The sequence below is a fragment of the Cupressus sempervirens genome, chromosome 1, assembly GCF_028749045.1.
Source record: "Cupressus sempervirens isolate cs-2001-9-10 chromosome 1, ASM2874904v1, whole genome shotgun sequence".
Lineage (NCBI taxonomy): Eukaryota > Viridiplantae > Streptophyta > Pinopsida > Cupressales > Cupressaceae > Cupressus > Cupressus sempervirens.
Genome location: NC_143118.1, coordinates 304,395,642 through 304,420,620, shown reverse-complemented (window position 1 = coordinate 304,420,620; position 24,979 = coordinate 304,395,642). Strand labels below are relative to the sequence as shown.

Below are 24,979 nucleotides of genomic sequence, written 5' to 3'. Positions count from 1 at the left end.
CTCTTATCTTACTCTATTTGTTTCAACTTAACCTCAATATCTTCAGTGTCTAGTTCATTTGGATCGGAACCACCAAAAGGATTGGTATCATCAATGTTAACGGTAACACTGGTTTGATCAATCTGCATAGTGTCACCACTTACTGACACTTCTGAGGTTCTAGGAGTTGGAGGAGATGTTGCTTGTGACTCTGACATCATTTGATTGATTGCTGCTGCAGTCTCTCTTCTCAACTTATCCTTTTCACCAGTCATGAATTAAAATGGCCTCAATTTATTCCTCAAGTATGGAGTGAGGTTATTCAACAATCTTTTAATTTCATCTTCATCATCAATCTTGCAAATGGTTCTAAGCATAGACTTTCGAAGTTCAAGGTCTTCTTCCCTTGCAAGAGCCTTCTTCTCAATGAGTCTCTCATAGACTTTCTGGTTTATGATGCTCTCAAGGTCCTTCAATTTCAGATTATTTGATAGAATATATCTCACAGTAGATATATCTATGTAATCTTTCTCAAAATTGTTGTATAAATCCTAAAACTTTTTCATCGTATCAAAGTTACCTTCATTTGCAATCGTTGTATTCATCTTCTCAATCTTCGGCTTCCAAGGTTGTCGAGCTTTTCCTACTGCTTGATTAGGTGGAGTCATATTTTCTCCTTGCTTGGTTTCCTATTCCTCATCCTCTTCATCACTTGACTCAATTGTCAACAATGTTTTGTCTCTTTCCCAGTCCTGTGGCCAGCTGTTTGACTCTCTTTCTTTGTAGACACTACTTCCACCAATATTTTGAACCTTCTCTTCGGCTTAGTGGATTGAACATCGGAGACAATTGCATATAGAATGCTCTATTCCAAAGATGTCTCAGCAACTGATACCGACAAAGGTTGTATGTTCAGTATACCTTGCTTAATTGTTTGTCTTGCAACCTTAGATTCACTTTCTATCATTCCGACCTCTAATAGTGTCTTCATTATTGATTCAACCTTCTTGTGAGATGCCTTCTCTAAGGTTGCTTGATGAGCTTGTTGAGTGATTTCATCAAATGTGCCAAATCTATACTCTGCTTTGTCTCTATCTGAATTCAGCAACAAATCAATGTAACCAACTACTACGTCATCATTCAATTCATAGCTCAAGGGATCAAGAAATGTCTCCTGAAGTTCCATTACTTGAATATATGTATGATCTGTATCAACTAAAATACAAATATCTTCCTTGATCTGTCCACAATTGCAGGTGCAATTCTAATTTTTTGTTTCATCTCACTCTAAAATGTCCTCATATTAGATTGCCATTGTCTAATATCTTGTCTGCAGGTGCCTTCTGCATACCTCTGAAATCTTCTCCATAGTGCATCTATCACTACTCATTATGTTTTTGACTGATAAATAAGGAAATCTCTTAAGTACATGAAAGAATATGTGATTTATCAATGATTGGAATCTAAACACACCATTCTTTGTTCTCTTAATCTTTTCAAGGTTTCCTAGGAGTTGCATTCTAAGTATTTCACTCAGATTTACTTGTTCTTTCTCTAGACATATCTTATATGTTGCATATATGAATCCTGCCAAAATTTCATCAATCTTAGAACTTGCACAAACTGAATAAGCAATAATTCTACTAAGAAATCTCACATCATCTTGCTTGATGGTGCTGATCACCATAGCCTTACCATTGTACACTGCCTTAGTCTAGCTTTTAACTTTCTTCTTTACCAACTTCTCACCTATAGGTACATTGCCTTGTTTACTCAAACCAGTTACCTCATGAATAAGGTTGGGAGAAATGTCAAATACATTATCTTGCATCCACAATTTACCATCATGTATTCTACTCAATATGATTTGAGTCCATTCATTTGTGTCTATCTCACGATAGAAATGATACTTAAACAACTAATTCCCTTAGCTGTTTAAATCTAAGCTTCACTCATGTCGTGGTTAAAAACTAGTTCCATATCTGTGTTCATGAATTCACTACCAATCGACTCAAACTTGCAATTCAAATAACTTTCTACATCTTCAAGATAAACTACGTTGTTCGGAGTGATAGACAACACTAAGTTAGGCTTTCCTTCATTAGGTTTTATGAAGACAATCTTGAACTTAGGTCTATCTTCTTTCTCAACACCGTGTACTGCTGACATATCCATGATCTTATCAATTATGACATTTTACCGAACAAATTTGCGAAAAAAATGATAAAATACCTCTTTCCGAAAATAGGTTTTGCTTTGAAATCGCTATGACAAGTCGCTTCTGAATGCTCTTCGCTTCGGATGTGTTCGCAATGAAGTGAAAAATCAATTTTGTACTCCATTTATTCATCAACTTGAACTTGCATTAATTGTGTACTTCACCAATATGAAAAAGTTGTCACTTGCGTTCTGTAATCAATTAACTATTGAAGATCATCTATCTGATCCTCAAATGTCACCCAAGGTTTACTATAGCCTCCTTTCATCATGACAAACATCCTCAAGACTTTGCATCACAAAATTCTCTGCAAAAACATACTTTTCATGTTTTGTTGTAGAATTAACCTTTACTGTTAATATTAGTAACTCTAAATTCCTTCATAACTTGTTTAGATAAGCTCCAAATTACAAGCAATCTTCGATACCATCTAACCATAACTGGATACACCTTTTTCCAACTTTGCTACCTCTAATTTGGCGTTTGATTGAAGTTCTTAAATTCTAATGTTGTGAACAAGCTTAATTCAACTTAATTCAATCAAACTCAACAATGGCCTTCGATCTTCCTGTCTCATCATCATCTAACTTTTCTTTTGAGATATTTGTTCCTTTCATGAATGCTTCATTAAGTTATTCTCAAAATTCACTCACAATGTTTCTCTATTCTTCATTGTTTCTGCTAGTTCCAAAGTTCCTTTCTTGGTTCCTTCTATCATTCCTTCTGTTCCCGAAGTTTCTTCCATTGTTTCTTCTATCTCTGAAATTTCTATCCATTTTGTAGTACTTCGTTGTGTGTCCGAAGTTGTTGCATAGCTGACATACAAGTGCTCTACTTCTAGGGTTCTGCTGACTATTAGGTGCATGACAACTCCAAGCAATGTGTCTTAAGTTGTTACACTTATAACACACAATCTATCTTCTATCTTCATAAGATCTTTCTTCTCTCGATGTCCTTTCATTAGATCTTCTATCTGCAGGGTTAGAATTTCTAGACATTCTACTATTTCTTCTATCATTATCACACTTAGGTTTCCTACAATCACTTGCATTATGACCCATACCATGACAATTATAACAGTAAAAGTCCTTAACATGATTAAACGACTTATTTGTACAATCTCTTTTCATATGACCTATTTCATTATATAAAAAGCACTTACCTCTAAATTGATACTTGGTTGCCTTAAGAGTTTCCACTTGCTTTGATTCATCCAAGATTTCAACTTCCTTGTTTTTCTCAACTTCTTTAAGTTTCTCAAAAGATTGACTAGATTCAATCTTATCATCAAATTTGTCTTTTTCTTTCAAATCTAATCTAATCTTAGGTTTCTTTGCAGACATGTTAATTAGATAACCAAGATCAATCTTATCATAAGTAGGTCTCTATATTGACATTGAATCATCAAGCTTTTCTCTGCTAGAATAAAGTTTCTCGAGCTGATGTTTGCACTGTGTCAATTCACCTTTCACAATAGTATTGTACTTATGGAGTTCTTCATGATCTTCTTTTAATGTTTCAAAGTCAGATGTTTTCTTTGTCAGACTTGTTCTCAAATCTGCATTTTCAGTCTTCAAATCAAATTCAACTTTGCTAGGATCATTTCTCAAAGTCAGCTTCAGATTTGTAATCTTCAACTCATGCTTCGAGATCTTGTACTTTGTCTTCAACTTTGAATAGTCATCATCACTAATTCTAGGTTCAATAGATTCAGGCTTGGATTCGAGGTGTTCAATCTTTTCCTTCAATTGACCAATGTATACTTTAGAATCTTCATAATTGTCCTTCAACTTATCTCTTTCTTTAGTAAGGAGATCATTTTGTTCAAGAGCTTCTTCAAGGTTCTTGATCAACTGTTCCATATCCATAGGGATCTTACTTAAGTTGTTAGGCCTCTTCAAAGTAACTGTGCTCTGATACTGATTGTTAAAAATAGGGATTATTGAGAGGGGGGGTTAATCAGTAATCTATAAACTTTAGTTGCCAATTGGATATTATTACTTACTTTAAACCATGCATAGCAAAGAAATAAAGTACTGTTGAACAATAATAGTAACAATGCACAAAGATAACTCATAACACCATATTTTGTTAACTAGGAAAACCCTGGCCAAGGGGAAACCCCAATGGGGATGATACCACTAGATAATACACTAATATATAAGTTCCTTGTTAGAGGATGGACCCTATTAGGAGTCAATGAAAAAATTCAGAATAAGCAGTCCCTGTTAGGAGAATTTGAATCCCTGTTAGGAGATTCCAACCCTGTTAGAAGGTGTGTCAACTGTGTTAGGAGTTGTAGTATAATGTATGCAAGCAGAGCCCATTGCCCAAACATGCAATTTCAACTACAAGAAGAGCTCGCTGCTCAAACAAGTAATTTATTGTTATCTTTCTTCCTTGATTGATCTCTGATCTTCAACTCAATCTCAGATCACTAGATAGCTCATATCAAACTTCGCATATATCGCTTTGACAAAAGTTCGCTCATCACAATTCGCAATTCACAATTACACAATATTACAAGATAGCACTTAGAAGCACACTTCTTATCGCAAGAAGTTCTTTGCATAAATACCATGCCTTTACACAAATTTCTATTGGGTTGGCTAAGACCACAATTCAATTTTTCAAGTTAGAGTAAAAATCTAGGATGTCGACCCTAATTGGACAAGTAATTGTTTTGTAAACAAAACAATTCTTTCCTTCAATTCCGCTGTCCTGCTTCATCAAAATATGATTATCTCTGTTCCGTATAGTCCGTACAAACTTCCGAGGTTATACACGTCATCACCAACATATATACTATCTCCATGTAATGTCGCTAGTCATAATATGACATATTTAATATGTTATAAACAAAACAATACACTGTTGTAAACCAAATTTTATACTTAGACAATTTTTTGATTACCAAACACTAAGTATCCTTATTTCCGAGGTTTCCTATGAACATGTACATCATGTGTTGCCATAAATGACAACAATTACATATCACTATTAGCCAATTGTCAACAAAGTATTGGTCTTTCAAAATATCAGCATATGATATTCACCAGGTCCTCAAAAATGTTTGATATCACATCAAATATCATGAGTATTGGTCTCGCAAAATATATGATATTCACCAGTTAATAAGGTTTGATATCACCTCTGATATCAAGAGCATTTATCTCCCAAAATATCAATGATATTCACCAAGTACTCACAATAAGTTTTGATATCACATCTGATATCAAGAGTATAGGCCTCCCAGAATATCAATCATATTCACTAAATACTCTTTGAGTAATGTCCTTCCAAAATGTTGAGATGCAAGACATTCACCATACACTCAATTTGTTTGATCTCATAATACAAGTTACTGTAAGATTGTCTACTTATAGTAACTGCTGCAAATACAAGTGACATCATTTGGAAGTCATCACTTCCTCAAGATGGACATAGGGGGTGGGTCCATTAAAATCACAGTCACGAAGTACATTCATGAATCAAAGTCCTCTTAACTACTACAATTTATTGATCACTGGAGAATCCATCCTGACATGGTTTACTCCCTTTGAATCAATAAGACCAAAATCACCGAAGGTTGATTGAATCATATCCTCTATTTGCTCCCTCTCTTCAAGGTTGCTTCTAATGAAATGCCAGGCTCCCTTTGAATCTCAATCTCCCTCTGAGTCTGATATCAATCTTCCTTCTCCTACGAGAGCATCCTCGAAAAAGATCAAGGCAAATAGGTCTTACAAAATAAAAATATTTTCAACATTTTATTTCATTATTAATACCACATACAAAATCTAAGGTGATTAATTTCACTTATATTTATAACAAATTGATTAGAAAATATATTTTACTTTATAATCACCATATATACTTAGAGATCATATCAATCTTTAATTCAACAGCTATATCAGTTTCTCATAACATGATATGCCATTCTTTTGAATTAGATAATATTGTCATACGAATGTTTATCTTATTACCCTTACATGTTTAATTATTAATCATATAATAATTGCATAATAATTAAGAAAATATATAAAAAATCATACCTTTAATGATGTTGATCATTTCCCAATCTCTTGCATATCACTCCTTATATTAAGATGGAATTATTCACATCTCCTACAATTTTGAGGTTTCCCCTTTCAAATAGCCTTTATTATGTAACTTGTCTCCTAAATCCCTTACTACTCATGAGATTTCACCTATATAAATATCTTTTGATTTGTCTTACATAACCTACTCTTTGCTCTTTATGATGCGCTGCCCATTCTTCAAAGTAATGTCCCCTTCGTGGATGCTATTATATTAGCGATGGTATAAGTGTTTGCCTTGTTTGATGATCGCAAGCTTTATGCCAAGTTTCTTTTAATAGAACAATGCCCTATCCAGACTCCTTATCATCCTGAACATTGAGCATTCAAAATAGGTTCTATGCGCATAGTCCATTATAAGGTTGCATATCAGTTCATGTAGGGAAATGTTTTTATAGTCCTTATCAAGTGAATTAGGCCCTTTTACATATATTAATTTCTGGATCACCATGTTCACCAAGAAAATGGTCTAGTAACCTCAAAGCTTTCTACATTATTATCTAAGCATCATCGGTAGATAGTTTGCATTCCTTCGATGCATCTGTAATTACATGTGTTCTTTGTTTATTTGGACAAAGTTCGATGGGAATGACCTCCCCATCCTAATGGGTGCAGACGATGCAGTCTTTGAGGAGCTTTTGGGCTATGTTTGAAATGTTTGACTGTGCATTTACCTTATCTGATCTTTGCTCTCCCAAATATATCAAGGCCTTCAATGAACCACATTATGAGCATCAAAAAGATGACCGGTTCTCAAACCAATGAAACCAACCAAATGGAAAGGGCATGTCATGCTGAAGCAAAAGCAATCAACAAAATAGTTATAATTGTGATCAATGCACATGATGTGATTGCTGAAAGTGCTGGAGAATGAGCTTCTGTCGCTACAGATGCACAACAACTTGATCCCATACACTTACAAAAGTATTTGCTCACAAAGTAAGGTAAGAGAAAGGGTTGAGGATGAGCAACAGATAGAAACAAACAGGATCCGCAGTAGAACCAAAAGAGTATAAATTAAAGAACCGGAAGGTGCTCTGGCTGAAGATAAAGAGCAGTGCAACAAAGTTTATTCCCAGTCTTTGACCAATAACAGTCATGTAAAAATCCAACACAGTTCAAGAAATGAGTTTGATAATGTCAAGAAGGTGGAATATATACATAGGTGCCATTACTAATTACAAATCTTGAGAAGAAGTCTGCGCAGGTGTCTTCATATCATTTCAAGTAACCAATGCACAATATATGTTTTATAACATGCTTCTCTAATAGATGGAGAACCCTTCCATAGGCTTTCAGATGATATCCGAAGCACATGCGATGGTTTATAACATATAAAAGAAGTCCGAGAGCATCTCTTCCATTTGAATATGTAATCGTTATTAATGACTTGTCTATGGATGCTTATTCCTCTTTTAATGCTCGTATACCATGTTAAAGGAGGAGGATTTCTGCATTTGTAATGGCACTGCCATTCATCTTGGTCTGTGTTTTTCAAATGCAGCATCCTCTTATATATGTATATGAGAGTGAGTAAAGAATAGACATGTCCCTTCATAGGACATGTATGTTCATTAACATAATTACAATCTTATAGTCAATTATATGTAACATCTCTAAAGTATATATATATATATCTTTGCTACAGTTGATCTGAGAGAAGCTACAAAACATCAACATATATATTGGCCCATTCATTACCCCTTTATTCTTAATATCATTTAGATTGAATATTTCTATAGATCAGCACTTATTCGTATATTAATTACAGCATGCTTGGCCATTACATACTGCTTGCCATCATCATAATACAATTCATTTCTATATATGTATATATTCCTTTCTGAGCTCTTCCTCAAATATATATTCTCCTATTTGATGATTCCATCTTAAGTGAGAATGCCTGACTTCTTATACCTCTCAAAATGGATATTGAGTTACCGTCAATATACATATCTCATGATGGTCTTCCTTCTTAATTACATCTTTTCATGGCTAAATAATGACCGCTGCTAATTACTCTATCTAATCATTGATTAGATATAGTTGATATAGTTGAGTGATGTTCATATACAGGTCACTGTTCTTAATACTGTTGATAATGTTAATACTATCAGAAATGCATAGTAATTCTTATGTCCCCTCATGGCCATATTATATAAGGATCATGGTTTCACCACATGGCAATTCAGAATTGTTTATTGGTGATTATATCAGAATGAAGGCACTTAGGTGAACCCTATAAAAGACAAGGAAACCTGTTAATACACCCATTTACAAGGCTGAGATGCATGAATAGAGAGTAACCAAATGGAGACAATGTCAAGTGATGCCGCAAGAGTATAAGGGTAAATCAGACATGACAATCGAACAGAGGCATAGTCTCTCCACATACAATTGCGCGATCCTAAAGCCATAACTCAGGACTACCAATTACATCTATAGGTCACACTCATACCACATTCATATCAGTCTTGATCCATTTGCAAGAACCTCAAGATTCATATTTGATGATGGTTTGTTCACCATAATAAGTGTGGCATCATTATTTATTGTATTCTAACTTCATTTAATATACACAAGCGTGCAGTAATCAAGATTATTAATCATTGCAAGTTAAAGCAGTTTCTTTAAATAAGTTGAAGGTGTCATTATTGATATCTCAATTTGATCAATCAAATTTAAGAAAAACTCTTAAGTAGCTTTACAAGGGACATTACAGTTGTCATCAAACAATAAAGAGAATGTTGGGATTTCACTTACAATAAGACCTAGGGTCATATCAGTCTTAATCCATTTGCAAAAACCTCAAGATTCACATTCGATGATGGTTTGTTCACCATAATAAGTGTTGCATCATTATTTATTGTATTCAAACTTCATTTAATATACATAAGTGTGCAATAATCAAGATTATTAATCATTGCAAGTTAAAGCAGTTTCTTTAAATAAGTTGAAGGTGCCATAGTTGATATCCCGCTTTGATCAATCAAATTTAAGAAAAACTCTTAAGTAGCTTTACAAGGGACATTACAATTGTCATCAAACAATAAAGAAAATGTTGGGATTTCACTTACAATAAGACCTAGGGTTTAACAACACTCAATTTATAATTGTCTTAGATCAAGTAAGCATTTGATTAAAGTCACCAAGTGTTTATAACTTTATATGCTCTATAATATTGCTGCATATTAGTTGTCTTTCAATGCCCAAGCTTCAATCTGATATATACATCTTGTATTACAGAGTTCTACGATAATGACTTGGTACTAGCATGTATTTGTGCCTTTGGACTGTACATTGTTTCATCATGTGTCTCGACCAGCATTACAATACTTGGTGAGTCCTTCATGGATTCTGCGAGTCCTGAGGCAAGGCAGCCTGTTAATTTTAAGGATCTCTGATAGATAAAACTATTATATCAGAATCAAACAATAATAGATATTCTTACTTGTTATCACAAACTGTAGAAACAAAGATGCAGATCTTTGTCTTAGAATGGCAATCGATGTAAATTGATCTATTTATTGCTTCAATGAAGGATCACCAAAACTGAATGTATTTAACATGCAGAGAATAGAAAGCAGATCGCTGGGACTTGTATGTCGTAGATTGATATTAGTCTCAACAATTTACTTGCCACATATATATAAGTGCAAAGAGTCGCATATGTAGGCATGACTTAACAACTACTAAACATAACCGATTATTAACCAATGCATATCGGCGGTGTACATAACAAGTTGTGGTCGGTGACAAATACAAAGCCCGATTATCTTTAGGACAAAACCCTGATACACATTAAGTTTGTTTTATGATTTGTTTTGAATGTGCACACACACACACACACACACACACATATTTCACTAGTCATATATATATCAACAGATTTCAGTATATAGCATTACTTCAACTACTGCTATACATCAACACTCCCTCTTAGCAAGGGAGAAGTAATAAAACTCTTTAATAGATACTAGAGTACAAAAATTTGCACATAACACATTATTTGACATTAGCACTCTGAAATAGTGATTTGTCAAATAATTTAAATCACCATGCTATGAACACTATCATAACATATATTATGATCTCTAATTGTCTGAAACAATATCTAGAGTAATTGTAATGCATTCGTTATCAATGACTTCGGAACAAACATCATGATAACAGGCCTATCATGTGCAAGATCGTTACCTTACAAAGGATTACCTTCTGAATATATATGTCCATAAAAGATCGTCACCTTTCATTACATATCTGATGCAACTAAATAATCATAGAAGCATAAATACACATAAATTGAAAATTTTAATTCAATATCCAATATTACAATTTAATCATACCAAGTTTTTCCATGAAGTATTCCAACTTCACTTTAGCAAGAGGCTTAGTGAAGATATCCACTGTTTCTTCATTAGTACTGATGTACTCCAATTGGATAACACCTCGATCCACCATATCTCTAATGTAGTGATAAGGAGTTTCAATATGCTTAGAACGATTGTGTAAAACTAGATTTGCTGAAAGCTTGATACAACTCTGATTGTCGCAATGAATCACGGTGGGCTTCAAAGGCCTTTTGAACAAATCAACTGGCAACTTTTGTAACCATACAGCTTCTCTAGCTCCCAAAGAAGAGGCAATGTATTCTGCTTCAGTAGAACTTAATGCAACAAAGGATTGTTTTCTGCTAAACCAAGAGACCATTCCAGATCCAAGACTAAAGCAACACCCAGAAGTACTCTTACGTTAAGTAGAGCTGCCTGCCCAGTCAGAATCTGAATATCCATGAAGATTGATGTCTACTTGATCATATTTCATTTACATGCCAACAGTGCCTTTTAGATATCTCAAAATATATTTAGTTGCATGTAGATGTATTTTCTTTGGTGCACACATAAACTGACTTAAGGTATTAGTAGCATAACATATGTTAGGACAAGTATTCACTAAATACATTAAGGATCCAATAATTTTCCTATAGTAAGTAGGATCCAGAGATTCAAATTTGATCATATCATCCTTTAGCTTGCGTAAATTTACTTCCATAGGAGTAGTAGCTGGTTTACATTCCATCATTTCAAATTTTGTCAAAACATCAACAATATATTTTCCTTGATTTAGAAAAATGTAGTTACCCTTTTGCTAGACTTCGAGTCCTAGAAAGTAGTGAAGAAGACCTAGATCTTTCATATCAAATTCTGCTATTAGTTCTTGTTTGCATTTCTTTATAAGATGTTCTTCACCATGCTCTAGGAGCTTGTTTGAGGCCATACAGTGCTTTCTTTAACTTACATACTTGAGATTTTATGTCATGAGTGTAGAACCCTTCTGGTTGCTCAATATAAACTTCCACTTCAATTTTACCATTTAGGAATGTTGTTTTAACATCTATTTGATGAACTTTCCATCCTTTGGATGCTGCAATAGCAAAGATAGTTCTAACTGAAGTGTATCTAGCAACTGGAGCAAATGCTTTTTCATAATCAATACCTTCTTTCTGAGAGAAACCTCATGCTACAAATCTGGCTTTGTACTTTTCAATGCTTCCGTTAGGTGCATGCTTGATTTTGAACAGCCACATAGAAGAAACAACTAATTTGTTTTTAGGTCTAGGTACATGTAGAGAGCAATTACTACCAGAAATTATAGAATATCATACAACTATTACTATTAGGCTCACCAATATACCATACCACAATGTTATCCTAATGGAGGCGAGGAACAGTTTTATTTTATTAATATTACCAAAAACATGAATGTACAAAGTCCAAGTATCAATCTGCTTATAAAGGGGCCAGTTGGTTAGAAACCAACCGACACACTCCCCGCTTCCTAACTACCCACTAACACAAGTACAAAATACTTAAATTACCAAATGCCGACTACATATATCCCCCCCCCAAAAAAAGAGTCGTCTTCCAGATGACGACTAAAACAACTAAGAAATGTTTCAAGAAGGATTGGAGGACATCCCTGGACTCGGAGTGCCTTGCAAGCATTGCAGCTCCCACTCTGCCGTCTTTTGCTTAGTATAAACGCCCTGAAGTACCCGCAAAGTATCCATCTTTTTAGCTTCGGTCGCTGCCAACTTGCCTTCCAACTCAGCTCGTTCCAACTACCAACCTGCTAACAGAGCATTCTTTTCTGCCTAGACTTGCTTATGAAGACATTTGTCCCACTGGCCTTCCACAAAAACACTCTGAAAAGCAGTCTCTATAGCAGCCAGAGAGGCCATAAGAGGGGAGGAAGCAACCTAGGTCTGAGAAATGATAGAACAGCTGGTCCAAGTAGTGGCAATTTCTTCCTAGCTGTAGTTACTCTATTCTAAGAGACCCCAATCTATATAGCAGTCAGTTCGCATGAACTGGGCTATTGTTGCAGTTGTGGCGAGTACACCCTCCAAGTTATATGACTGCGCATGCTGAAGGAGTTCCCGAGTAGAATGCTCCATAGCCCATAACTCCGTAAGAAATCCTCCTGCCTGAGCTACAAAAGAAGCTGGAACCAAAAGTTCCTCATGCCCCCTCTGTATCTCCACCGGTTCCTCAAGCTGCGAGGGCACAGGGGATGACACCAACCCCTCTTCTTCCAGCAGCTTGTCAGCCTCTTCTAAAACAGTATCTGCTCCTGCCATTGTCACCTAAGTATCTGGAGAGGAATGGTCCTTTGATTGCTCCCCCACAGCCGACTTAACAACAAAAGTCGCAGGCTAGACCGCTTCTGGCCCGAGAGGTCTGTAGTCGTACCTTGTGTCCACAATGAACTCGTCCTCTTAAATCAATCACCTTGGTGTGAGTAAGCTAGTCTGGCGAGAGAAGAGGCTTGAATCCTAGAATAGATAGCTTAGAAGCCCCACATGTCAAAAAGTGTCTTGAGCCACTTGTTACTTTTAAGCTAGTGTCTTTAGTGGAAGAAATTGGTGGTACCACAACATCACCAGGTGGAGAAGTCGGCTGAGGAACCTCAGCGACCCCCGTAGGAAGGGGCCCTATTGCAAGTGGCAGAAACACTAATTCACTTGGGGTGCCCTGTAAGTGACTCAAGCGAATCTCGGCTGCTTGGGAATCAAAAGAGGAGGAATCTGTATCACCTGCCGTGTCCTCAGAACTGATTTGGTCCTCATCCTCTTCCACTACTATGGCTTGTCATGCTTTCTTTTTGGTAGGTTCACCACAACCCTGGGATCCCACACCCAAGGTGTCTAGATGTAGCCAATAAGTCATCGGTTGTCGGTACGGTTCCACTCTACTTGCTGGTACCAATGTCCCACAATGTTCACTACTAACTTGAAGCCGAACTACCTCCAAAAACAAAGCCACTGCATGATGGGGCATGTAGAAAGCCTTATGCCGCAACTCCAAAAATTTCCGCAATCTATCAGAAAGGATGTGAGCCCAGTTGTAAATCTGTCCTTGGGATAGGCCATCCACTACTGGCAACAGCCAAAGAGCAATATTAAAGGTGCGACTGTAACCGTGAGCTTACTTTTTACTAAATCAACCACGCAACGCCATTCCTCATTTGCAATGAAAACTTTCCTCAACCCCCGACTATTCTTTAGAATACCTTCCCATTCCTCATTGGTAACATCTTGGCAACACAAGAGTTTTAGCCATTTCCATTTGTCTTCTCTTGTCATAGGTGCTTTGCTCAACTCCTGTCCCCTATTAGGGATTCCAAAAACCCTACTAAGTACTTCAACAGAATAAGAAACTACCACCTGGTGCTGAGCATACTGTATGACAAATTGATGACCTGCTCCATCATACCCCGTAATTAAATCTTGGAGGATAGGTTCAAATTCGTGCAAATCAAAGATCAGCATAAAGATGATCTTGTCCACCTCTGCTACGACCAATGCCTTCTCGCAAGGATGATCTACGTTTGATTTTTCCCACCATGCCCTACACTCACTGTCGAGCACACTTTCAAAACTGATACTAGAAGCATTGATCTTCTATGATAGTTTAGACTTTCCCTGTGCCATGACTAACTTATGAGTTCTTGCCCATAAGGCAGCCGCTTTAGTACCTTTGGAATCAACAATGTGGCCCCGGCTGGGATTCCCCATACTTAACTTCACCGTGTCAGAAGAATATGTCCAATCTACAATCTGCCAACATGTACTGCGATATCTCCAATGACCACCCAAAAGAACTATTGGCCACGTGTTGGAACAGTAACCATACACTTCAAGTAAAATGTTGAATTGTAAAGAATTTGTGTAATTAGTATGTTGTCATACGATAGCCATACGGCCACTCCTCCCTATAGTCACTCCTTCGTACGGCTTAACCTTATGCCTATTCGTACGAAATTCCTTCGTACAGCCACCCCTTATGCACTATTCCCCATACACTGTTCATACACTAAATTTCGTATGGCACACCAACTCCACCACGTCTGCCCTTTGTACACTAGAAGCCATAAACTGCCTTGCCCTTGATTCCGAACGTTGGATGTTGTACGTTGTCCTTTTCCTGGATGTCATACGTTCGATGTCGTATGTTGCCTTGTCCTTGACTCCAAAATCTGTCCGTACAAAGGTAACCTGACTAAGGATTTTGTATGCTGCCCTCCGTATGGCTGATACATACGACTGTAACCCTGCCCCTTCCATACGGTCTAATAGGTCGTACGTCGCCTTACTCCATTGTCCAGACACTCCGTACGTCCACAATCCTCTGCCATGTACTTGCACTCGCCTTCCTCTGCTCGCCTAATGGAGAAAAAATGACTTTGGCTGAAGTCTTGAGGGTTTATAAAGTAGGCAGAAACTTTTCGTTCTTTATATATTTTCAATTTGGACCCATTCACCAGATCTTTAATTGGCTGATTATCAAGAGTAGCTAACTTTACCGCTCCATTTGCTTTTAGTTCCATTATTTTGTAAGGCCCCAGCCAACGAATTTTAAACTTACTTGGCTTAATTTCATTCTTTCCATTGTACTAAAGTACAAGTTGCCCTGGGTGAAAATTCATCATTTTCAGATGTTTATCGTGCCAAAATTTTCGTCACTTCTGAGCCACCTCTGTACACCATTGGGCAAATATTCTATTTTCTTCCAACTGGAGTAAGTGATATAGGCACTCCTTGAGACTTTCCTCATCACTTAACCTATTCTATATGGCTATCCTTAAGCTCAAAACCACATACTCTACTGGCATCACTGCTTCCTGCCCGTACATAAGCTGAAATGGGGTATGTCTCGTAGTACCTTTATAAGTTGTCCTATAGGCCCATACTATTGTTGGAATTTGCTCTTCCCAGTCCTGGCCCTCAACACCACAAGTTTTGTAGAGAATAGCAACCAATATTTTGTTCGTGGCTTCCGCCTGACCATTCGCCCTTGGATAGTAGGGACTAGAGAAAGAATGAAATATTTTATATTCAATGGTCATCATTCGGATAATGTGATTCACAAAATGCACTCCTCGATCACTGGTGAGCTGCAACGGGATCTCGAATCAGGTGACTATCTATTCATAGAGGAGTCTGGAAGTAATAAGGGTAGTATTGTCTGGTAAGGCCCATACCTCTATCCATTTGGTCAGGTATTCTGTGGCCACCACTATATATTTGCACCGATGAGCTTTACTAGCCGGTAGAGGACCCACAAAGTCCAGTCCCCACCTTTCAAATAATTCCTATCGTTGAGATGGAAACACCGCATGAAGTCCCTTTTGAGCAGCTTGCCTGCTCCCTGGCATGTGTCACAGCTTACTACCCATTTCTTGGCACTAGCATCCAGTGTGGAGCACCATAGTCCTGCCAAGAGCACTTTTCATGCAGTGGTATCTGGTCCCATACAGCCTCCTGCCACTCCATGGGATTCTTTGAGAACCCCTGGGATCTCTTCATCCATTACACATCGTCAGAGGATTCCATCTGGTCCAATTTTGTACAACAACCCTTCAATTAACTGAAATTGTACAGCTTTTTAAGCCAATTTTTCTCCCTTCTGCTGAGGGCATGTCGTGAGGAAATGTAGTTGTGGACAAGTACTGGCCAATCTGCTCGTACCATGCTAGTAACACTGCAATTTGAAAAAGGTGAGTATCTGGAAAATCCTCATTTATCCCACCACCAACGGCTTCTCCTGACTTGATGCGAGATAATTGATCAACAATTACATGATTTTTTCTAGGTTTCACTATAATTTTGAATGTAAATTCTTGTAACAAAATTAGCCACTAACTTACTCTTCCTTGAATTACTAGTTTGTTCACTAAATACATTAATGCTTGGTGGTCAACAAAAAATGTAAAAGTGTAGCAAGTAGATAGTGCCTGAATTTTTGGACCACATAGACCATACCAAGTGCTTCCCTCTCTGTGATACTGTAGTTCCGTTCCACTTTTGACAAAAACCTGCTAGCGAAATATACAGGGTGATCCAACCCTTCCTTCCCTATTTGGGCCAAGATGGCCCCTATAGCATAGTTGGATGCATCTACATGAACCCGAAATTGCTTGTCCCAATCAAGATACATAAGGATAGGTGCTTCCACAAGTCTTTTTTTGAGTTCTTGAAAAGCGTCTTCCTGCTCCTCCTTCCATTCAAACCATTCCCCTTTCCTAGTTAACTTTTCCAACGGAAGTGATACTTCAACGAATCCTTTGATAAATTGCCGATAATACCCAACATGCCCTAGAAAAGATTCGTTACCTGTCACATTCTCGGGAGCCTCCATTTCCAAAATTACCCTTATTTTGTCTGAATCTTTCTTTAAGACTTCTTTACATACTATATGTCCTGAAAGTCTGTCGTGTGGGACCATGAACCGGCATTTCTTAGGATTGAGCGCCAGTCTCACTCTCTGACATTTCTCCATGCATTCTCCAATAATTTTAAGGTGGTGTTCCTTTCCGCTGTAAACCGACCAATCATCAAGAAATGCTTTAAAATTTCCTACTGACATACCATGAAAAATGTGTAGTATAATCCACTGGAAGATAGCCGGTGCATTGCATAGTCCGAAAGGTATCCTATTATAAGCATATACCCCATCTTCCACTACAAATGTAGTTTTCAGCTTATCCTCCTCCGCAATACTAATCTGGTTATACCTGGAAAATCCGTCCACAAAAGAGTACATCTCATGGCCAGCTACTTCTTCTAAAATGCTGTCTGTAAATGAAATGGGAAATTGGTCTTTTATGGTCACCGCATTTAAACTTTTGAAATCTTTCTTGAGATAGTTGCTCGGGATTTTGATGGAAGTGGCTTTTGGCAACCGGCCCAGAAGATTGTGGAGGTAATTTTCTTTATTGTCCTCGTTTCTATTTCATTTCATCATTTTTATTAAACACTTGTTTATGTTCATTGTTCATTTTTTAAAGAAAAACTTAAAACTTGAAGCTTAATTTTTCACCTTTCATAATAATTACAGTTCATAGAGCCTCTTATCATTTTCTTGCAGATTATTGATGGAGAGAAGCCCTCAATGGGATACATTTATGAGGGCATGAATAGGGTGAAAGGGGTCATTTGAGGTTTTAATTCAAGGATCAAGATACATATGGTCCCATATGGAATGTCATTGTTTGGGATGGCACAATCTACTTCATAGGCCTATACATGTAGCTACCCAATTGTTTAATTTGGCATTCCAATTCAGTCTAAGCTTCAAGGTTGATGACAAGATGTAGAGTGGGCTCTATGATGTTACTATGAGAATGTCATAGATTAGACAATTGGAACAATTGTAGTCCATGAGGTATAAATGTATAAGAAAGCACAAGGAAACTTATTTGCATCAGAGTCGTGCAATAAGAATTCTAACAAAACTTATGCTTGTAAAAATCTAAGATTCCAAATTCTAATTTCTAGTTCTATTGCTAATTTCGATTGATAAACTCAAAGTTATAGTATGGATTTAAAATTTTCTTGTTTCAAATATATAGTGGGAGATGTTCGGTACTAAGGTGTCAAATCTATAGAGAATTGCAATTTGTATCATGAGCCAACTATCTAGTGCTTCAGCATGCAAATGCAATTGGAGTTTGTTCAAGCATATACACTAGAAGAAGTGTAACATATTGACAGTGAAAAAGTTAAATGATCTTGTGTTTGTTCACTACAACCTTTGCCTTTGTTACACATAGATCTTGGACCCTGATCCATCACCTATTGTATTAGAGGAGGTTGATCCACGAGCAAGGTGGAACACTAAGATTGATGATCACATCTTCATGATGAAGACTTGGAGTGGGTTGATCAAGTAAATTGAGAGGCAAAGGTAGTAGCGATGGCAATGGAAGAGGCTAGAGCACGAGAAGATCCAATGCAGGACCCTAAGGATAAGAGTGATAGTTCTAACTCTGATGATAAGAATTATGAGGATAAGGATGACAATGTGAAAGATTAGCATGTCTTTGAGGTTTAGCCTCAAACACAGAATGACTCTAGAGTCTTCCATGACCTATCTTAGAGGTATTTGTAGGAGCACATAGGCTACTATGAGCCTTAGTCTTCTATGCTCTAGCTTTTATTTTGATATATGCTTTGAACTTTTTATTCCATGGATTTTATATTCCATGAATATTGTAGACATTTAATAGTGACATTTAACTAATTTTCTTCAGAAATTTGCATTTATACTTATATGATTTGAGCATTGTTCTGTATGTGAGCAAAGTAGCTTCTATCTATCTCAATTATTATATTTTTGATGTTAGTTGAGCAAATGATGCATGAAAGAAACTTTGAATCCTTAAAAATCTTCAAAATCCTTGGGGGTTATTATTTGTTCAGTTCATGTCGAGTCTGGACGTGTAATGTCCCCACTATTAGAGTTAGTTTGGGACAAGTAATGTCTGCAAAATAAAGGTTAGAATCACAATAATAACAAAACCAACTATATTATTCGACCCTTTATTTTAATCCCAATCTTATGACATCTCCAGATCAGGCTTCCTAGCTCATAGCTACCTTGCCATTTTCCCAGGAGCACACCCCTTAAGATTCTTCTTGGACGAGACATCCTCTATCTAAGGCCAATCACATATACATATGTTGACATCATCAGAATATTTCGAAACATGGAGATTATCCATTGATTCTCGACCATGGTGGTCAAATGGAGATCTTAACATCTCGCATATCCCATGCTTTGAGTCTCATTAATCTCCATGGTGTTAACTCCATGAACTAACACAATATTATCCACAAGTCTGATTCATTAATGTAAATAAATTCATGCACATAATTAAACAAATATAATCCATAAACTTCCCTTTCTAACCTTCCTGTTTTCCTAGTCCATGTGGCTCAATCCTTAGTCGGCCCTTCAATTAATTATTCCTTCTAGATTATCTCAACTCTATATTTATTTTATAAAACTCTTCCTTTTCTAATTATAAGAAAAGGATAAAATATACTTTTTTGTTTCTTCTTTTCCAAGAGTCAACCTTTCAGAATACAAATCCTTTGAAAAGTCACAACACTTCATAGTTATAATCCTTTCGAAAAGTCACAACACTTCATAGTTAGAATCCTTTCAAAAAGTCACAACACTTCATAACTAAAATCCTTTAGAAAAGTCTCCATACTTTATAATCACAATATTTTTGAAGATTTGTAACTATTCATTATTATTACCCTTTCGATGGTTCACATCCTTTCAATATCATTGATACCTTTTCAAAAAGTCACTTCCTTATTTTCTTCATATTACTTTCCCCTTCCATTTTTTCTTTTTGAACTCCTATCTTCTCCTCTTCTTTTTCCCCCTCTTTAAAATAAATTCTCCTCCCTTTTATATTTTAATTTTAAAGAGCCATGTCTATTTGTTAAGCATCTCTTGACTTTTCATTATATTTAGTTAATTTATATTATTCTATGTCATATAATTTATTTACTTACTTATTTGTGTTTATTATTATTTGTTATTAAATTCTATTTAAAAAATTTCACATACTTTCTACAATATTGTCTCTTGTATTTAATTTTATTTCTTTATTTACTAATTGAAATTTTATTAAATTTTAATTATTTAAAATATCAAACTAAATATTATTTCATTGATAATATTTATTAAATAATCATTATTTCCTATTTTTATATTTTAGTATTAGTTTTAATATAACTTTATTATCATTATTTATTTAATAACATTGTATTATCTAATTATTATTATTAAAACTCTTATCTTAAAATGGGGATATGACAAGACGATGAGTCTGTGTCCAAGTCCAAGCCTGATCTGAGCTGAGTCTAAGGCTTCTAACTATGTTCTCAACTATAGATTCTTCAAACTTTGATCTTCATGATGGGAATATTATCATTGATGGCAAATGAGAAACTGTTCATTACCATTAATATCAAAACAAAGATAGAAATTATGAAGAATCAAGAAGTAAGTTCAGGAGATGGAAGTATACATTGACATCATTTTGTGAAAGATATGACATGATATGGGTCTGAGACAGCAGTGACATCTTACAAGAACAAAATGCATATTACACAACAGCCATATGGGAAAGTGACTTATGTTATTACAACAAGGTTATTTAATAAAGACCAAGAACTATTTGTGAGGTTGACTATAGTGGCATATCTCTGATTAATGAGTTGGTTAGAGAGTGATAAAGACAAAAGTAAAATTTCAGCATGGAATAACGTCGACATGGAAGAATATACGATTTGAAGAATTTTACTACATCAGTTGAAATTATGGCAATGAAACATCAATATCATATAGGAGTGACTGAAACAAGTAGTGTATATATGACAATATTAACATGGATACAGTTAGAAGTAAAATGATAATATGGATATGAAGCATTCAAATCAATGTTATTCAATAATGAGCTGTCAGGAATTCACATCATATAGTAGTACTAATATTAAATCAACTTTGACAATGATTCATGTGTACAGTGACACAACAAAGCAAGATTGAGATTCATATGAAGATGACAGAACACTAAATATATATATAAACTTCCAGCAACAGAAAGGTTATACAATGATCAAATTGATTGAATATGTAAGGCAGCAACGATTATAATATCCAGGTCAGCAAGTATATTTGGTAATAAATTTGAAAAGTTTGATGGAGACTGATGAAAGAATAAAATGATGTTTATAACATCTCTAAAAGTTCTCTTTGGGGAAGAAATAAAAAGGTGAGTTAATTAAGACATAAGTTTTCATCAATTAGATATTGGAATATCCAGTCAGAATATGGATGATAAGTGTTGAGATTAATCAAGACAAAGTTATAGAGAATATAATTTAAGAGGTCAAAGCAAAGACAAGTCAGCAAAATAGATGCTATGTTGCATTGTAATAAGGAAAATTTATATATAAGAGAAGGTGTGATAAATAAAATAAGGAAGGGTTAATTAAATGAAGGGACACATTCATTGGTATTTAAAAGGTTAATTCTCATTTATTTGGAAAATATAAAAAGGAAAAACATATCATCTGCAATGTAAGGAATGAAGTATATGTGAAAGGAATGGAGTATATGTGAGTAGAAGAAAACAGAACAAAGAGGTTTAAGGAAAACAAAGAAAATGTATGAGTAAAGAACAAGAAATTATGCAGATTACAGTGAGATGTATAAGAGATAATCAAAGGAAAATAAACTTGTGAAGAGACACTTCATTTCAAAGAGACATCTCCTCTTATATAAAAGAAGAATACATTATTTACAATAAAATGTTGGCAAGTGGAATAAGAAGAATATGTAAGAGAGAAAAGTAGAGTAAATGAAGAAGTTGAAACAAGTGTAAAGGAAGTAGAAAGGAAATATATAATCAGATTGAAAATCTGATTTATAAAAAATATGACCATGTGGTGCAATTCAAGATCCATACAGATGCAAGATCCATACTTTAGGGAGATAATACATATAAGAAAGGTGTGTGCTGCAATTAAAATCCATACAGATGCAAGAAGAAAAACTGTATAAGAAAGTGTCCATCATCAATTGAAGAAAGCAACACTAACAAGGTGGAAAAGCAGTTTGTGTGCAATGTGTAGGTGATCACGAAGACTAGAAGTGTGGGTTAATGCTTCCAGTAGGTGCCTACAAAGAGTGGGAGTTGGTGCTCATAAACATAGAGGTTGCAGTATCTAGTAGGTTGATGCCTACAAATCAATGTAACAGAACAAGTTAACATAAAAGCAATTATTTGCAGTGATTTTCTACTTCATTTGGTTTCCACTTAAGTCTTAGTGTCATTGTTCTCAAGTGCATAATTGTCTGTTTCAGTTATTGTGGCAATTGTTTTGATTAAAGTTTTAATTGGAACAAGTTGCTATTATACTGATTCATATCCCCCCCTTCCTCCTACCTCTCAGTATAATTGTGTGCTCTTCACTTCAAGATCTCAATATTCTTGCAAACGTTTATATTGGGATGTGCTTGCTATGAGTGTTGATATGAGAAACAAATGTCTTACTTGATTATCACTTTTTATGTTTTTGTATCTTAGAGACTGCAAAAAAATTGTATCATTTTATTATTTATTTATTTATTTTTATATTTTAATATTATTATTTATTTATTAAATTTTCTTTCAAAAAGGGGACGTCACAATCAGTTGTTCCCCAAAATTGCCTGTTTTCAAGCAACTTGATTGAAGACAAATTTTCTGTCATTTTCTAGAAAGCTGATTTTAAACCATCTCTAAAGGAAAAGAGTGTTATAGAAAGTTGGGTTTGAGGATATCTTCAAATTTTTCGCCTTGTACTGTGGTGATTCATTGTCATCTCGAGTGTTAGTTACACCCTTGACATTATAATTGTGATCTTCTTGATCTTAAGACTTGTCTAATATTGATCTTTAGACTTTTCAAATAGAAACTACCCTATTTTTATTGTGATTATTGCATATATTTTCATTACTTTATTATATCAAGTATTTTCATTATTACATACTCATCATCATCAAGCGTAAAAAGTCATAATTAGTTAATGTTGCCCACAATCAAGCCAACATAAGGAATTGATGATTTGAGCATACAATTTATATGAAAGCTATCAGGTTCCTGCTTTCTATTTAGGGTGATTCCCCATCATCTCTCCAGTGCTTGTTATTCCCTTGACATTATAATTGCAACGATGTTGTATATAAACAAGCATGTTTTTGTTGTGACCATTGTAGTCATTTTCCTATAACTTTATCATATCAAAAACTCTCATTATGGCACATGCATTTCAATATTGTGCTCCCAAGAATCAACTCAACGTATTACATTTATTTTAACAGATGTCAACTTGTACAAAAAAATAGTAATTCTATCTTCTATTGCATTCTTTTTTTTGATAAATCTATCTTCTATTGCATTTTAGCTCTTCACTAAGAAGTCTATAAAATCCACCTATAACAACAAAATCTCTTCATACCTTGCGATAAGAATGCAAAACTGTTCTTTCAATCTTCTTGTCCAACCTCCTCAACCATAGGCCACTATAAAACAAACCCAGATGATAAAATATATCCATCTTAGAAAGAGAAAAATGTATCTACAAAACTTACAATGCTGCACAACTCATAAATCAATTCAGATGTTTTAATAATCTTCACCTTTCTTTTGCAAGTAGACCTAAAGAAGTAGTGAATGACTCCACACGCTGGAAATATAAAAACAAAGCAACAAAGAGAACAAATCATGTCGTTGTAATGAACATCAATAGTATTTGCATATTATACAATCAAGAAGCCCATAATAAAATACAACAAGAGCCCATCCAAACAAAATTTATTGTATCTGACATCGCTAATTGTTGGCCAAGTCACTAAACTTCATCTCAATTGATCAAAGAATGCTCTTACCATGAGCAAGAAACTACTTGTATTGGTTACCCTTAGTAATATTCATAAATAAATAAATAAATCCTCTAAGGTGTTTTGATATTAGTATTATTTTTTGATAGTTTATTGAAAATGAAATTTAGCATTAATTGAGTAAATTAATAAAAGTTAAACCTTATAATCAACATTTACTTATCTCAATAAAATCATTAATAGTAATAAAGTAGATATGGTAAACATTGCAAATATTACAAGTACTGCCATAAGCATGCACAGTATATTAAACAAACAATAAATGCAATTTAACGAATCAATTTGTAACTTCATCTTCAAAAAACAAAAACTTTCAGCCTTTTTAAAATAATAATGAATACAGTAAACCTCAATGTGCCTACTGTAAAATTAAAAGGCAGACCAACCCTTGCTTGGAAAAGGGAAATTGAGGGCAATTAATTTCAAGAGTTAATGTATTAAACAGGAATGAACAAAAATCAGATTTAGAATACATTTTATTTTCATACATTTCATCGCCAAGAGGTAACCTCTTGAACATAGAAATATAAATGAGAAAATACAAATCAACAGTGGCAAGGGAGATCTGGTGGGAAAAACTCTTTCCAGCATTAAGGGTAATATAACAAAATAGGAAGAGATAAAGATGATTATTTTCAGTTAACATACTGCAACTTCCTCTTCTTTCCATCTTTAAGGTTAGTTCACTAATTTTCTTCTTCTATTGATTTAGTTCTAAGCTATCGGATTCCTCCCAGGGAGGCTGCAACCGGGGCTGGGTTAAAAACTGGTTTGAGTCCAGTTCAAGTTTAGCCTGGGAATTGTCTAGGTTTGGCCTCAGCAAGCTCAGGAAAACCTACACAATTTTATGGATTGCGTAGTGATAAAATAGG

The 24,979-nt window shown here is 35.2% G+C and overlaps 1 protein-coding gene across 11 annotated transcripts in view; it reads right to left on the bottom strand.

The window, feature by feature from the left end:
- The window catches only part of LOC149577320 (E3 UFM1-protein ligase-like protein), a 280,489-nt gene that overhangs the window by 120,543 nt on the left and 134,967 nt on the right, over positions 1-24,979 (bottom strand). For all 11 annotated transcript variants that reach the window (XM_089823447.1, XM_089823448.1, XM_089823445.1 and 8 more), the window contains exons 15-16: positions 23,847-23,893; positions 23,666-23,729 (exon numbers count right to left, since the gene is read on the bottom strand). In XM_089823447.1, coding sequence (XP_089679573.1) covers positions 23,666-23,729; positions 23,847-23,893 — 111 coding nt within the window. The remainder of the gene's footprint in view (positions 1-23,665; positions 23,730-23,846; positions 23,894-24,979) is intronic.